Genomic DNA, 15,305 nt, shown 5'->3' with positions numbered 1-15,305 from the left:
AAAATCAGTGGGGGGTCCGAGACCCCCTGAGACCCCCCAGACTTTAAGCCCTGAGTCCATACGTATGTTCGCCTTTCTGCCACCAGCGCCTTGTGGCGCTAGTTTCTATTTACCACGGCTGGAGCTGCCCTCGGCTGACTACGATAGGAGCTGGTTCAGACCTCTTGAACATGACTATCCGCAGGTCGATCGATGGCACTTTACTCCCTGAGCGGTCCAAAAGCATAATTGTATCATAGGTGGAGTCGAGCAAATGCGTCACTTTGAACATTATAAAAAAACAGGATACACTATGAACACATCCGTGCCATTCTTGATTTTTGTACATTCATGTCTCTTACATCCCATGTTTTTTTTTTTCTTTTTTTTTTTTTTAGACTTTACGCATATAACGAGAAACAGTCACACTAGAATGCCTCAATGTCCTTCTGTTTAGGGCACCGCGGTCTAAGGTGATGCCATCGTTTGTGGTACCCGATGCCGACAGCACGAGCTCATTGGGAAAATGCAAAGAAATCGCAGGAAACAAAATGTCGCTGTAGCAGTCAGTGCCACGAGCGTGAGCAGGAGGGACACGCTCGTTCATGTGCTTCAGAACAAAAAATAAAAATGACCGCTCGAAACAAAATGGACAGATGTCATCACCCCAAGCAAAGCGAACATGAAGACACCCTAAGTTACACAAAAATCAGGCAAATTGTGCAGGCCGGAAGTGTAAAAATAAAACATTTAGTCCCTACACGGTCGCGACACTTGCTACACTCCGTTTCACCGTATGTTGTACCGCAGCGAAGGCTAGATGCGCGAGCTCATAGCGTTGGCAGCTGGCCTTGGTGCACGAGAGCTTGTGCCGCCGAGATGTACCCTAGAGCAAGGGGCTCGCGCTTGTAGCCTTTCCTGCGGTACGACACAAGGTGAAACAGAGTATAGGTTCTGGTACCGTGCTGTGTGACAGGATACTTGATTCTAAAATTTGATAAAGAGTAGGTAGATTCAGCCTCCATTCAGGATCCGATTTTATTTGTTTGTAAATATGCTGCGCATACTGCGAGGCGATCCAGATTAAGAAGGCGCGGTGCTTATGGTGTTGGGACGTATCATCATGGTAAGGATCTGGCACCTCGCCAGGCCGACTAAGATGTCCTCGAACGAAATGTCGCCCACAAAGACCTCGGGCAGACCCAGGTTGCTCTTGTGAGCCGCTACCTTGGAGTATACCTCGCTCCAGTTGGTGTAGGTCTTGCCCACCCTGAAGGCGATCATGCCCTGCGAAATGTTCGGGGAACCTTCGTTCAGGCTCCAGATTTTCGTATTCGTCGCTAAATACATTACAAAAAGACGATAGGAACACAAATTACTATAGATAGATACACCAGCGCGCGGCTCTGAGGTCACACGTCAGCGGTGGCGCTGCTGTCGGCACGACGCATGCGCAAACGGTTAACTTCTAACGAATTTGGTTTCTACGCCCGCGCAGCGCCCACACCTAGTGTGGGCGAACGCTGGCTCGTTAATAAACAGCGCTTTGATCTATAGAAGGAGATATATGAAAAACAAAGCAACATTGAGACTGAATTGTTTCTTTAATCAGTTTGCTACAGCAATGCAAGTTATATTTGTTTTGTTTTTGTTTTTACTAATCACTCAATAGGTAGGATTCAGCCAAAAATAATTCAATACAGTTCTATCGAATCCAGCCTCTAAGCGGTTTGCGTCTATCTAGAGTAAGAGCCGACAGCCTGCGATCGACATTTAGACAGCTGTATGCTTTCAAGGAAGTCGTTCGCACGCACAATCTGCGGTGTGCTTTCAAACAACCAGCTACAAAAAACAAACAAAAAAAAAAACTGTCACTTGAATAGCGTCAAATCTTTACGGGGAAGGAGCACGCCAGCGGCGTCGACTCTGCCACAAATTGTTCGTAGAGAGCCTAGATTGCAGAGAGGGTCACACTCAAACCATGGGGAGCGTTGGCAGTTTAATGGCGGACGCCTCCATCGGAGATTGGTCGCATGTGCGCATGCGCTGCATTATCGCGTGGTTAGAAGGAAAGCAGGCGGAGAGGCAGAGACGCTTGCGAAAGACCAACGCGTTCGTCGCCTGTAGCTTGCAATGCAGACGCGGCCCATAAACCACGTGACCCCCGATTGAGTTGATGGATATTCTCTGTAATACAGGATCCCTAATTGTTCGCTGCCACCTAGCGGTTGTCGCCGCGTACTCGTCGAGTAGCAATTGTGACGAAATGCGCGGGCCTAGTGTGCCCGTCATTATTACGGCGGGATGTAAGATTCTTACGAACTCCGTGAGCTTTTTCCGTGGCGGAAAAGTCGAGCGAATGTAATCAGGGTGCAGTGGGTATAAAGGACCCACCGATGAAAATGATCCGTTTACCGCTAGGGGCGCCCTGGTCGGGGCTTGAGTTACGTCCGCTCCTTTCCTATGCAATCTCTAAGAGCTTAAGAAAGGCAAGGCGTGGCAGCGAGACCCGTGCTCTTGCGACGGCTCACAACCGGCTACGCAGCAGCGCATCCGGTGTACCGTTGCCTGTTTCTTCCTCCCTCACGGTGAGGAGGATCTTCTGCCGTGCAGAATCTCGAATCTGTTCTTTGACATTTAAGAGGAGCAGGGCGTGGCTTATGGCATTCACACCTCTCGCTTCGTGGTTGGTTGCTCGGCATTCTTATATCGGCTCATGCCGCAGCCTCATTGGCTGCAGGCCGTGCGATAATGAGATGCTCGGACCTTGCCACGCCCCGCGTTGCATAAGTTGTCGGCGACTATTGGTGATTTTCGTCGCGTGTTTTGCAAGCTCTATTTCACGGCTTTCTTTCTTTAGACCACCAGGTGCTGTAAATAACTGATATGCGCCAGAATACCGGCGAATGGACCCGCCACCAGGGTTGTATACTCTAGCCGCTAGGTGGCGTTGATTTCTTTGGCGTTTGCAATATAATGGCGGCGACTGAGGGAGAGGATTCGAGAAAGGATATGCGCCAGTGTTGCCTGCACGAGAGCAGGCGCCCGCTCTGTTGCAACTCTGTTGCTCCATGCGCCTTTCCTCCTCTCGCCTCCCTTTGCAAGCAACGAGCGCCTTGGCGCAGCCTCTCTCGCTTCCTTCTCGCTCCGAGAATTGCAAACGTCGAGCGGAGAAAGCAAGGTTGCCAGACAAGCAGCAACGTCCAAGATGGCGGAATTTACCATTTTTCGCGTTAAAAAATACTTAACCTATCGCAACAAAACTGGTGGCTATGGAAAAGTAATCATTTATACCTTGTGTAAATTATTCAAGCACCTTAATGGGCTTTTATGACCTGAGTTAGGAAAGAAAACGACCCTTTGCCCTAAAGACTCCCAGCAAAATTTAGCAATTAAATGGAGTCCATGTCCCGTGATCGCCGATCTAGCAGTTGCACCCACCCTTACTTGAGCCTCCCTAGCGTCCACAATAGTGAAGCTTGCTACTTAATGATTGAAGGCATTTGAGCAGAAGGGCAGGAGTCTAACTCACTGGAACCTTAGAAGTCCGCCCCCCTTCCCAACACCAGTATGGCATCTTTTTTTTTTTTTTTAATGCGTTCGCATGACACATGACAGGGAAAAGCTGACGGCGTCCTTCTGTGGACAAAACAGTGGAAAGGGAGGCGCGCCGCGTGGAGTGGAGGAGAGTAGAGAAGGACAGAGGCGAGAGGGAGGCGACGTCACGGGGCAGAAGCCAATGCGCGCGCAGATGCTGGGGCGAGTCTGAACTTTCAGGTGTGCCGAGCGCGTATGCCTTGGTTCGTGCTACAAAAATTAAAGATTCATTGGTGGATTATTATTGGATGCGTTAGCATGACCCACGGGAAACGCCGCACACGTTTTCCTTTGGGAAAGAGAACACAGATCCCGTAACGAAGCTAAAAATAGGCAGCAAAAATAGACGAAACAAAAGAGAAAATCAAAGGAGAAAGCCAAGACAGAAAAGTGAAGGAGGCGTTTTCCAAAGGAGGATATGTGTGCGTTTCTCGAGGGAACGAATTCCCTAAAGATCCACCAATGAATTCTTTAATTTTTTTTAGTCGAACTTTTACGGTTGAGATGAAACGTTAGCAACCACAATCTCAACTTCTCTTGGGGCTGCGAAGAAAGGACACCCCACAACCCCAGCAGCCTGCCATCACCTACTCCCCTTTACCAAATTCCTGGCTTAACTCCTCCCCCGTGACCCCTGGCCCCTCCTCTAGCAGAGGCAGTAGGAAAGGACACCCCATAACTCCAGCACCTTGTCATCCCATCCTCCTTGTCCCTTCACCCAATTCCTGACCCAACCCCTCCCTCGTGACCCCTTTCTCCTCGAGCGGAGGACGCAAGAAAGGACACCCCACAACGTTAGCCATCACTTTTTCCTTGTCCATTCACTCAATTCCTGATTCAATCCCTTCCCCGTGACCTTTGAACCACTCCTCTAGTGGAGGACGCAAAGTTTAGAGCAGAGGGTTTTAATTTCCCTCTGCTCTAAACCTCTGCAGGGTTCCAATTAAATAAAAACGTTTTCAATTCAATTCAATTCAACGAACGGGTACCTTGTAGCTGTAGCAAGGCGCGCACTGGTGAAACTCTTCCTGCATGAGCTCGATGAGCTGCCGCTGGAGGCCCCTGTCGGCCCGACGGTCGGCGGGCAGCCTCATCTTGATCATGTAGCAACGACCGAACTTGTGGTTCATCTGGTCGTAGTCTCCCATAGTCTCGATCTTGCAGTCTTCCAGGACGATGGCCCGGTCGCACAGCTCCTCGCAATGGGACAGCCTGCGGGCCACGTCACACTTTGTCGCCTCACCAGGCCTTACTATAAGATGCCTCAATGTCCCGCACAGGCTGACAACTATAATCAGCGGTAACACTGCTGACACTTCATACAAACGACACGATGTTCGCTGCAGAAAAGATGACAGAGGTATCTGTGGACACGCTTCGAGCGTTTTCGAGGCACATATGCTTCGCACATATATGTGCATGCTTCTAACATGACTACAGACAGTTGCCGTGTCACCAACGTGACAGGATTAGTAAAGCACAGAAGACACGCAATCGGGACAGAGTCCACAGAACTCCGTTTGTACGATGTCTTCAGAGCCTGACCGGGTGTTCGTGGCCCGCGAGCCCTCACCTATGAGCGCTGATGACCATCGTCGTGGCCCGGACGCTCTTCAATATTTGCAGGAACCGCACAATCTGGTGGCGGAAAAATGGCTCCACGTCGGAGTACGGCTCGTCGAGCAAGAGGATCGGGGGAACGCCGACTATGGCGATGCCCAGAGAGAGCAGCTTCTGTTCCGTTACTCTGCCAATGGAGAAGTTGATTGCAAGAAAAGAACAATGAGTACTGGCCGGCAAGGTGACTATTCGACGACGCGATGGCGTTCGTTCAGATATCGCTATATACTCTGTTTCACGCCAACTCCGACCGCAGGGAACGGTAAACGAACCGATGGCGTTGATGAAGCAGCGACAAAAAGTGTAGCGTCCTGGCGCTCGCCGTCTTTGTCCGTTTGTTGGCACGGACTACACCAACCACGTACAGTAAAAAAAAAAGAATATGGTTGTGTGTATGTTTATGCAGCCTAAAACTTGGTCTGCCTCAACGGGCGACGAGTCTCCCAGCTGTATGGGAGAAATTTAGCCAGTGCAGTACAACCGCGAGGCTCTTTAACGTGCATCACGCAGTATAATACACGACAGTACGCCGGTCACGTACAGTAAATGTGCTGCGATCCTGCGTTTTTGTTCCCCTGGGCCCGTTTGCTCGAAGCACTAACCGCGGCTAAAGTTAGCCGCAGTACCTAGGAGAGGGATTTTGAGATCACGTGACTGGCTCGGTAGGGATGCAGGGAAACATGGCGGTGGGTGAGTGAGCGCCGCTCGCTTTGGAACTGATATGTCGTTGTGGTTGCAATATCGGGCGCGTTAGTCAGCAACGAATGCTGCAGGAGGCTTTCGCTTTGCCTTACCTCACTTAAACCGCAAAGCATGGGCAATGACATCGCCGCATTTTTTAGATAGTGTTTCGATTCTGGGCACTCGTAAGCCTAAATGAACGCGATATTTGTCGGCATAGCAACGTCTTTGGAAAGCGGATTGTTGATAGCACACAAAAGCAGACGGCGTCCCAAAAAGACCTTTTTTCTAAATTATCCAAGCACCGAGGTGCATGCTACGACTGTATAGTTGCACGCGTCGCACGCGCTGGCGTCTGCAGTAGTAACCGTTCTGAAGCAAAAAGTATAAAACAAACTTTGCCTTGCACGCGCGTTCGTTAAAGCCTTATTATGATTTTTTACTTCAAATCTTTTATAAGAGGAAGGCCAGCGCGCGTGAACCGTAGAATTACACTTCCAGCGTTCTCCTCGCGATGCTTGGATAATTTAGAAAAAAAGTCTGTCGGCGCCGTCTGCTTTTGTGTGCTATCAACAATCCGCTTTCCAAAGACGTTGCCATGCCGACAATTATCGCGGTCATTTAGGCTTAGGAATGCCCAGAATCGAAACACACTCTAAAAATGCGGCGATGTCATTGCCCATGCTTTGCGGTTTAAGTGAGGTAAGGCAAAGCGAAAGCCTCCTGCATTATTCGTTGCTGACTAACGTGCCTTATATTGCAGCTACAACGACATATTAGTTCCAAAGCGAGCGGCGCTCACTCACTGGGGCACCGCCATATTTCCTCGCATCGCCACCGAGCCAGTCACGTGATCTCAAATTCCCTCTCCTAGGCAGACTTGTACACGTTACTGAAAAATTGTAAGGAATTACATTTACAATTACTCAAGGCTAAATTGTAATTTATTACAATTACAATTACCCTCCCATAAATGTAAGTGACCGTTACTCCCAAAAGTAATCCGTTACTTTCGTGGCGTTACTTTCAACAATATTTTCCTCAATTAAGAAACAAAGGGAAGAAGGTTATCCAAGTTCTTATTGTTGCCACCTGTTCCATTTATTGACCTTGCGTATTTTGAGCAATAGCTGACTCTCAAAAGACTCGTCAGACATTTTGTGTTATTTCTTAGTCAATGTGTCGACTGCTACGCTGAACACCATTTGAGCTGAGGCACTGGATGGGAGTGCCATATTGTTCCTCACGAATGGTTCATGCTCTGCATTGAGCTTTTTCAGCGAAGCAAGGGAAGCACTATTTACCTCGAAGATAGAACTAAGCTTCGCCGTTGCAGCCGTTGCCGGATATTTTTGAGTTTTAGTAGAGTTGGTAACAGTAAGGTGATAATTAAATAATAAATAAGGTTTGGCTCGATATTCTTCTTCCCTTAGGTTCTGAACAGGTCGAGCCTCGGTTGAGACGTTGGTGAATTACAAAAAAAAAGTTTCCAATATTTAAATATAAGTAATCGAGAAGAAAACAACAGGACACTCATAACAACAATTAATTAGAACGTTGGTTAAAACAAGGAAATGTAAACGCACGTTTGCCGTGTGTACCTTTCTTGGTGCCGTTCAAAAACTCACGGAGCACGAACCGACTGCAGTTTACTCCGGTGTTCTCCAGATAGACGTCCGCTGATGCCACGGGCAGCGAAGGGCAGAGAACTAAGTAAGCCGCGCAATGGCCCCACTCACGAGTTTCATTCTCTCCTCAAGCCCAGAATATCAAGTCTACGTTAGCCACCATTATGTTTTATTTGTAAAACTATCTGCTTGAGATAAGATGCGTCCTGCTGGGGTAAAAAACAGGAAGAAGAAAAAAGGAAGACTATTACCATTTTCGAAGTGCTCGCAAAAAGCTGACTCACAAAAAAGGGTAACTGAGATGCAGATAACCTGGCTGGAATTCACAAATAAAGTGGGCCAAGCCTAAAAGTTGGACTACAAAAAAAGTAAATAGCTTTTAAAACATGGTCAAATAAGGTGAAAGAAGCAGGAAAAAAATACATCCTGTTTTCTAAAAGAAGATGATAAGTGAGCATCGACGAACGAGGATGCTTGTGGCGATAACACCGTCACATATTATCACATCTCTTTTAGTGGATTTTATAGTAGACGGCGCGTTGCCTCGTGTTGTGACATTATGAAAATGATCCTAGTCCCTATAACTGAGAGCGACATTGTTAATTCCTGTCTGTGCACTTAACGCCTTGAACTTTTCGAGGAGGCATACAATTCCTTGGTGTCTTCCTCTCCCCGCCTTCGATCGCAAAGAAAAAAACAAAGACGCCAAAACAAAAACGGATATAACTTCCCCCACTCTCCCCCTTTTTTTTTTGTAGAAATGTTTATTTGGATCTTTTGACATTGTTGTTAGGTTCAGGGGCTTGGTGTTGCAGAAAAAAAAAAAAAAAGGCTTTGCGGAACTGAAGAGTGCCAAGCCTCCCTTTGCGCTGGTCAATTCGCGTGACAGTGTCACTGCGCTCAACTTTACCAAAATGAAAACGACTTTTTCTTTAGGAAGGGGGGGGGGGGGGGGGGCTGGTCCTAAAAAAAATGTAACGGATTACAAGGAATCCGTTACGTAAAATATGTAAGGGAATTACTTTAAAACTACTCTAGCAGATATGTAATTATTCCGTTACTAAATTACCGATAAATGTAACGGATTACAAGTAATTTCGTTACTTGTAACGGATTACGTACAAGTCTGCTCCTAGGTACTGCGGCTAACTTTAGCCGCGGTTAGCGCTTCGAGCAAACGGGCCCTGGTGACTCATTCAGCCGATGATGTAAAACAACTCAACTCACTGACGTCACGCAGATGCGGTGGCGCTGCTGTCGTTACTGCACATGCGCAGACGCATCACTCCTCTCGAATTGGGTTTCTGCGCACGCGCAGCACCCACAACTGTTGTGGGCAAAGCGGCCTTGTGTTGTAAACACTGTATTGGTGTATAGGACCGTAACGTTGGGGCAGCGGTAGGACTTACCGTGAAACAGAGTATAAAAGCCACCAGGTGTTATTATGTTCACTGACGGCTTTAAAAAAAAAAAAATAAAATAAAACGCCGAAACGCTGGTTTTTGTGACTAGAGAGCATCGTTAGGTCGCTGCACAGCCAACGAGATTGCTGGCTCAGCAGATCGAAAACGCCCAGCACCGATTGACGAAGTCGTAAAGTTCATCAGCCCCACCCTGTCTAAGAGACTTCGGATAATTTCTGCAGCAAAACGATGTCACGAACTGACTGGGATGTCAGGATGTCCAACATCGAAAAAACGAAATTCAAAATATGAGCGTCAGCAACGAATTAATTAGGTTTCTTTTAATGAATCGTTTCTGTATGGGATGCAAGCAGCGTGTTAGTGAAAAATGACGCATCTAATTCCACGTAGGCCACACGGGTAGCAAATGAAGTAAATCTACGAAAGTAGTGGGCTAAATGACACGGTCAGAGGAAACATAATCATCAAAACATGTCTTTTACAAAAAAAAAAAAAAAAAAAAAAAAACGTGTGTATTATTTTCCGCGTTTGGAAAGGTAATATCTGCAATCAGACTTGCCCACGTTACTTAAATATAGTAACTAAATGTCTTTGGTCGTTTCTCACTCAAAAAGTAACTAAATACGTTACATGTTACATTAGAAAGCAAGAAAAAAAGAACGCGTGAGTTCACCATGAACGTAACGTGTTATTTTGTTTTTACTCTGAATCTGCCCTCTTTATGAAGCGGCAGCTGGTTCCGGTATTTGTTGTAGTTAAAAGTTTTTCACAGCGTTTAATTAAAAATAACAGTGGGTACGCTGGCACGTTCTGTCACCATCTTTTTTTGGTTTATCTAGCGTTTTCTCGTTGTGCAATTTACAGGCGCCAACTCGGGTGAGAACTAGCTTCGGCACTTGTGCTGTACACATTCTCTTCCAGAAGTGACTAAATACTGTTACTCGTTACTCCATTAAAAGCAGACAAAATACGTTACTATGTATCATTTCTTAAAAAGTAAACGAGTCTTTATGCCGTTACTTTAAAAAAAAAGTAACAAGGTACAAGTAACAATTTACTTGTAGCGTCATGTACAAGTCTTGCCATGTGCCTTACGTGTAGTCGCCACAAAGCTTGTCCCCCTGAAGCGGGCTGAGCAGCAGGAGCGTGCTGGAGACGACGAGTCGGCGGTTGGCGACCGGAGAGATGCCCCGAAGCCTGGCCACCAGGTCGAGCATCTCGGCCCCGGTGAGCACGGGTACGAGACCGAGGCGGCCGTCGCACGAGTAGCCGATGGCCATCTGCCAACGGCGAAGGTCCCCGCTGAGCGTGAGTCCGGCCATATACGCGTTGCCCCCCGTGGCCGTCAGGTCGCCCGCGAGGAGCTTCATCAGGACGCTCTTGCCAGAGCCGTTCAGGCCCGCCATGCCCAGGCACTCGTTTGTGCGCAGGAGGAAGCTGGTCTTCTCGAGGCCTTTCTGCGGAAGGCGGCCAGCGTCCCTTTCTCGCGTTATACACATGTAATACCCTATTCACACGGATATTTAAATCTGATCAAGGGTGACTACATGGGCATCCTAAACCGCAGTTAGGCTTAAGAATGGTTTAGCAGTTCGCACCCTGAACCGGAGTTAACCACAACTGAGGTCACACTTAACTGTTGTTAAGGATGTCACAGGGGCATCCTAACTCGCCGTTACGCTAAAATATATCGTTAGTAGTTCCTGGCAACTATACTGCAGCTGTTGGCACCGTTAACTTTGGTTAACTAATGGTGCCCATGTAACAAGGGCATAACAGATCCTTGATGCGCTCCGGTGGTGGCAACGTTATCGTGTGGTTGACCGATGCCACCTAAAAAGACAAGGCATGCGTCTTTTCTCCAAAACGTCGCCACCACTGGAATCACGCAGCGTCGCCTGAATCGCGTCAGCATTGCCGCCAGTGGGTCGCATAGGGTCTCACACAACGAGTGCGACGTTAAGACGCGGTGACGCCGGACGCGTCTGCTGCAGCGTGTTTGCCGCTTGGGTCAGTTCAGGGATCCATAAAACAAGGCCTACCCGTGAAGGCCTGTCCAAACAGGATACTACAAAACTCACGACTCCGGCAAATCGTGCCGCGCTCCGCTTCCGGTCGTCGGGGGGAAATTTTCCTCCGTCAAAGTTCCGGGGGGGAAACTTCCCCCCGTCAAATCTCCCCCTCGCTTCCTCCACGGCGGCCTTGCTCTGCTCATCACGTGGGTCCGGAGAGCCACCCACACGCTTTGTTGGCTGCCGGTCAATCGCTCAAGGCCTCCGATCAGAATACGGAACCGCATCGGACACCATCACGACGAAAGTGAATCTCGACAAAGAAAGCAGATCCGAGGAGGGCGAAACGCACCCTTCGACGCAGGAATGTCCCAAATCCACCTGAAGCCGGACCTCCTTGGCCTTCAAACCGAGGCGACGGCGGTACGCGAGGGCGTTGGCGAGGTGAGACAGACGCTGGTGGTCTGTGACGTCAATCTGACGAGGAGAGCAGTCGTGATCGTAACAATTTTCACGACTCCTGCAAACATTTTCACGACTCCGACAAATCGTAAAAATAGAAGCGTCTGCTTCAATTTTCACGATTTGTCGGAGTCGTGCGTTTTGTAGTGTCCTGTTTAGACACCCCTTGAGGCGTTTTCTTCATAGTTGTTACTACTTAATCGCAGTGATTATCGTTCACGTGTTTCGAGCGGAAGGAAACGCATGGGACAGTTCAAAAACGCGGCAGCCACTCACCTTGCCCATGCATCCAAACGACTTGGTCAGGCCCCTCACAACCATGATGACGTCCTTGAACTCCCTGAGCTTAAAGATCTTCTCGACCTGCTTCTGCTCCCTCTCCACTTCCGGGTCCATGGACGCCACCACCAGGCGCGGCCCTCGGTCCCCGTCGTTGTCGTCGTCACTCGTCCCGAGCAGTTTCCGGTTCAGGTGCCAGACCATACCGTGCAGGAGCTGAGAGTCGGTCAGGAACAAGACTCCCAGGTAGAAAAAGCCCTCGGCGACCAGCGTGATTGCCTCGAAGAAGCCGGTCTCGTAGCCGGGCCCTAGCGGCGGGAGCAGTTCTGCGCTGCCGTTCTTCTGCAAGGCTGAGCGGAGGGGAGAATACCGGCTTCAGTTCCATATACTACACGAAGACAGGGCCTGCCTTCCCCACAAGGGAATCGTTTCGGAACCAGGCAGGTCTCAAAACGTTTCCCTCTTGAATTCATGATCGCCACAGATGATTCAAACTATGCATCGAAGGCAGTGATGTTTGATATTTTCATCCGCAAGTTCTTGTTTTACAATAATAGCTCTTATGCGCTCTTCCCAGCACTGAAAATGACGTCCATTGTTGTTATAGTTGGCAATGTAGAGCGTCCGTCCTTGATGCCGTCAAATCTTTGTAGAAGATCGCCCGCCGACCTCGGCAATCAAGCCTGGGTCTGCTGCGTTCTGAGCGGAGGTGTTACCCCTGAGCTACGCCACCCGATGGCCTCTGCACGCGCTCCCTAAAACTAAAAGCCGCTAACAAAATGTCGTTGTGGCGCTGTTAATCCCAAGAGCTCGTGCCGGAAAACGCACTTTCACACGCTCCGGAATAAAAAGAAAGACACAAAAGCCCTCGTAACGAAATGGTCACAGGTCTTTTTTTATTCCGAACACTTTTGTTCGCACATTTCACCGTGCGTGAAGGAGATCCCGATGCCCAACGACTTCACTGTGACTTGTCACAGATATCGCTGTGGCTGTATTTTGTATCGTGCGGTACCGTAATGTGGATTAACACCAAGACTGGTTCATCTTTTTCTTCCTAGGTTTGTTAAATGCAGTTATGTATCTTGCCCCCCTTCCTGGGAGAACCATCGCGAATGTCTGCTCAAAGAGTGGCATTTTTGTCATACACAGAGAAGCCCCCTAGCGGACATGGTGTGCCGCCGGAAAGTAACGTGACAACCTGTCCCGTAGTATCATGATATCACGTGACTTCATGACGTCATCTGGTAAAGTGACATCGCGACCGAAGCCCTACATCGCAATAGACCATTTGCAGTCTCTCCCAAGCGCCCCGGCGCGCGCGCGAGGAATCTTGGGATCGGTGTTCTGTCGGCCCCCGTCGTCTGGCTGCTCTCCGTTGGAATCGCATCACCTCGCCCTAGACATACTTTTCATCTTCGTTGTTTATACTTAATAATCCTCTTTTTTATCTACTCCAGTGTATTTTTCTTGTTCATAAGTGTATCTATTTCGTTCAGCGCTTTGTATTTCTTCTGTATATTACGTGTTTTTGTGCATATTCCATCGTTTTCGACGCGGCCGTCGACGGACACCACGCCGCTTCGTTCGCCGCTCCCGGGGTGAGTACTGACTGTTGCCGTTACGCTCTATCCCGCTCCTAGGCCGTTCATTTAACTCGTGTGCGGTCGCGAGAGAGCAGTTTCGAACATCACTACAAATGTCACCGCTGTAAGCAGAGAAATAAAGTAGTCATCACGAAGCGAAGGCCGACATGCCTTCGCTTCGTGATGCGCTCGCCCTGTGAAATGTGAGCGTGGGATATCGAGTACTGCTTGCGTGCTCAACATTCGGGACGGTGCTTTGTCGTTGCGATCTTTTTGCCCTTCGGACGCTTGCGAAGCTGTACCAGCGGTCGGCGTGCCTCGGCAGCGCTCGTCAACAACCGTCCGCGCAGCATCACATCCTTCGCGTTCGGTTCTTCGTCGCGGCGGGAGAAGGGGTTCTGACTGCGTTTTATGCATAGTATGGGGGAGATTCCATTGTTTATCGAAATTACAGTTCAGCTAGCGCGCTCACTGTGGTGAGGCAAGATTGCCCCTGCGAACCGCGCTAACACAGCGTCCCGCGAGTGCATATCTTTATTGATCATCCCGTTTTCACGCAAGCGCGTGCATATGAAATGCTAGACACTTTTTAGTGGCTCTGCGAACTGCTTCTTTTGGACGAACACTGACGCATTGAAAGCTGGAGTGTCTTTGCCACTCCTGTACAACACTTCACGGTCGTGCCAGCAGCTTTATGCTGCTGGCACGAAACGGATTATGGTCAAAACGCGTTCTTCGTATTCAGAGCTGCACTATATCATGGACACTGACAGGGCAGCAGCAACAAGCAGCTCAGTGACACTGGAGATGCTTGTCCCCAATGCCAGTGCGTGGCTTGCTTTCAGAATGCTCCTTCGACTGTGTAATGTTCGAAAGTGCACAAGAAGTTGTAGATTACAAAAGCTGGCATGTTTGCCTAATAGCAAACGCTCTTTTTTTAGCACAAAGTTTACAGCAGGCTTTTTTTGAGGGGTTGTTACCCTAGATGAACTCTTACTTCGCAAGTTTAGGTTAATTCTGTCAAAACAACACCAAACCCATTAAAAAACTGTGTTGGTCAAATTTCCGTCCTCCTTTTAAAACGCTGACTGAGCTGCCTTTTTTTCAGGGAAGGCTATGGCGACACGGGATGTACCAGAGCCGCAAGAGCTACCACTTCCAGCAGGACCTTGGACCAAGCAGCTGAAGGACTTTCCTTCCGCATTCTCGGAAAGCCACATCCAAGGGCATGGCCAAGCAGCTGGAGCACAGAAGCACACAAGTTCTGGCTACAAAATGTTCAAGGCCCACAAAGTGCAGAACATCTTCCTCCACACCACAAGTGCATCAGAGACAATTGTCAAGGCTAACGTGGAGGCTTCCATGACCCTTACGAAGCGATACGCAGTGCATGCTGTGCTCTGCCAAGATGGGCAGGTCAGCAAGGCTTCCTGTTCCTGCAAGGCTGGACAAGGCGGTGTGTGCAAGCATGTGGCAGCACTGCTTTGGCACATGCTAGACCTGATAAGGGAGGGAAGGTCCTACATCCCGGATGCTCTGGCCTGCACTGAGGGAGCAAGGCAGTGGGGCCCATCTTCAAAGAGAGGTGCAAGTACGGTGTCGTTCAACGAACTAGAATTCGTCAAGCACGACTCTAGCAACAAGGCGAAGAGTGCGAGAAAAACCACGGAAGTGCATGTGGACGTGGCGCAGGCAACCGTCAAGAGGCTGCATACAGATTTCATTGAGAAGGGAATATTCCCAATGTTTGCGGACGTGATGGAAGAAGCTGCCTTCACACCCTTGCCAAGGAAGGTTCAGGAGCACTCGAACACGGATGATGGGGCCTCTGCAGCACGGATCAGCTTGCCCATAAAAGAGTGCTGGAATCACCAGATGCCACCAAGCGATCCATGCACCCTGACTCTTACACAAGCTCAGCACCTGGAGGAACAGACACGTGGCCAAAGCAGAAGTATGCTGTGGCACACGGAACGTGAGAAAAGGATCACGGCATCACAGTTCGGAGACATCGTCAAACGACAAGCACCCGTGAAC

At 49.1% G+C, this 15,305-nt stretch overlaps 2 protein-coding genes across 2 annotated transcripts; both read right to left on the bottom strand.

Annotated features, from left to right (window-relative positions):
- Window positions 1–1,018: 1,018 nt before the first annotated feature.
- Window positions 1,019–5,173, bottom strand: LOC115315626 (glucosylceramide transporter ABCA12). Its single transcript, XM_040208810.2, has 3 exons — window positions 5,150–5,173; window positions 4,566–4,788; window positions 1,019–1,266 (listed from the first exon to the last, which is right to left on the bottom strand). Exons 1-3 carry the CDS (start codon window positions 5,167–5,169, stop codon window positions 1,063–1,065), a joined length of 447 nt encoding a protein of 148 aa, XP_040064744.1. The 5' UTR covers window positions 5,170–5,173; the 3' UTR covers window positions 1,019–1,062.
- A 4,847-nt stretch (window positions 5,174–10,020) lies between these two features.
- On the bottom strand, window positions 10,021–12,155 carry LOC115315629 (phospholipid-transporting ATPase ABCA3-like). Its single transcript, XM_040208809.2, has 3 exons — window positions 12,092–12,155; window positions 11,680–12,032; window positions 10,021–10,386 (listed from the first exon to the last, which is right to left on the bottom strand). The coding sequence occupies exons 1-3, from the start codon at window positions 12,153–12,155 to the stop codon at window positions 10,021–10,023; spliced, it is 783 nt and encodes a 260-aa protein (XP_040064743.2).
- Between the last annotated feature and the right edge of the window lie 3,150 nt (window positions 12,156–15,305).

This window comes from Ixodes scapularis, unplaced genomic scaffold (genome assembly GCF_016920785.2).
Source record: "Ixodes scapularis isolate PalLabHiFi unplaced genomic scaffold, ASM1692078v2 PGA_scaffold12__126_contigs__length_90152505, whole genome shotgun sequence".
Taxonomy (NCBI): Eukaryota; Metazoa; Arthropoda; class Arachnida; order Ixodida; family Ixodidae; genus Ixodes; species Ixodes scapularis.
The sequence above is the reverse complement of the archived record's forward strand: the minus strand, read 5'-3'. Positions and strand labels throughout refer to the sequence as shown.

What these genes read in the sequence shown, in the direction of transcription:
- LOC115315626 (XM_040208810.2), bottom strand. Translation starts at nt 5,169, where the DNA reads ATGGTCATCAGCGCTCATAG. An exon ending in ATGGTCATCAGCGCTCATAG is followed by an intron (nt 4,789 to 5,149) that starts GTGAGGGCTCGC and finishes CGTGGCCCGCAG; the next exon opens with GCTGTCCCATTGCGAGGAGC. An exon ending in CGCCTTGCTACAGCTACAAG is followed by an intron (nt 1,267 to 4,565) that starts GTACCCGTTCGT and finishes AACATTTCGCAG; the next exon opens with GGCATGATCGCCTTCAGGGT.
- LOC115315629 (XM_040208809.2), bottom strand. Translation starts at nt 12,155, where the DNA reads ATGAATTCAAGAGGGAAACGTTTTGAGACCTGCCTGGTTCCGAAACGA. An exon ending in ACGATTCCCTTGTGGGGAAG is followed by an intron (nt 12,033 to 12,091) that starts GCAGGCCCTGTC and finishes CCCTCCGCTCAG; the next exon opens with CCTTGCAGAAGAACGGCAGC. An exon ending in CGTTTGGATGCATGGGCAAG is followed by an intron (nt 10,387 to 11,679) that starts GTGAGTGGCTGC and finishes CGCCTTCCGCAG; the next exon opens with AAAGGCCTCGAGAAGACCAG.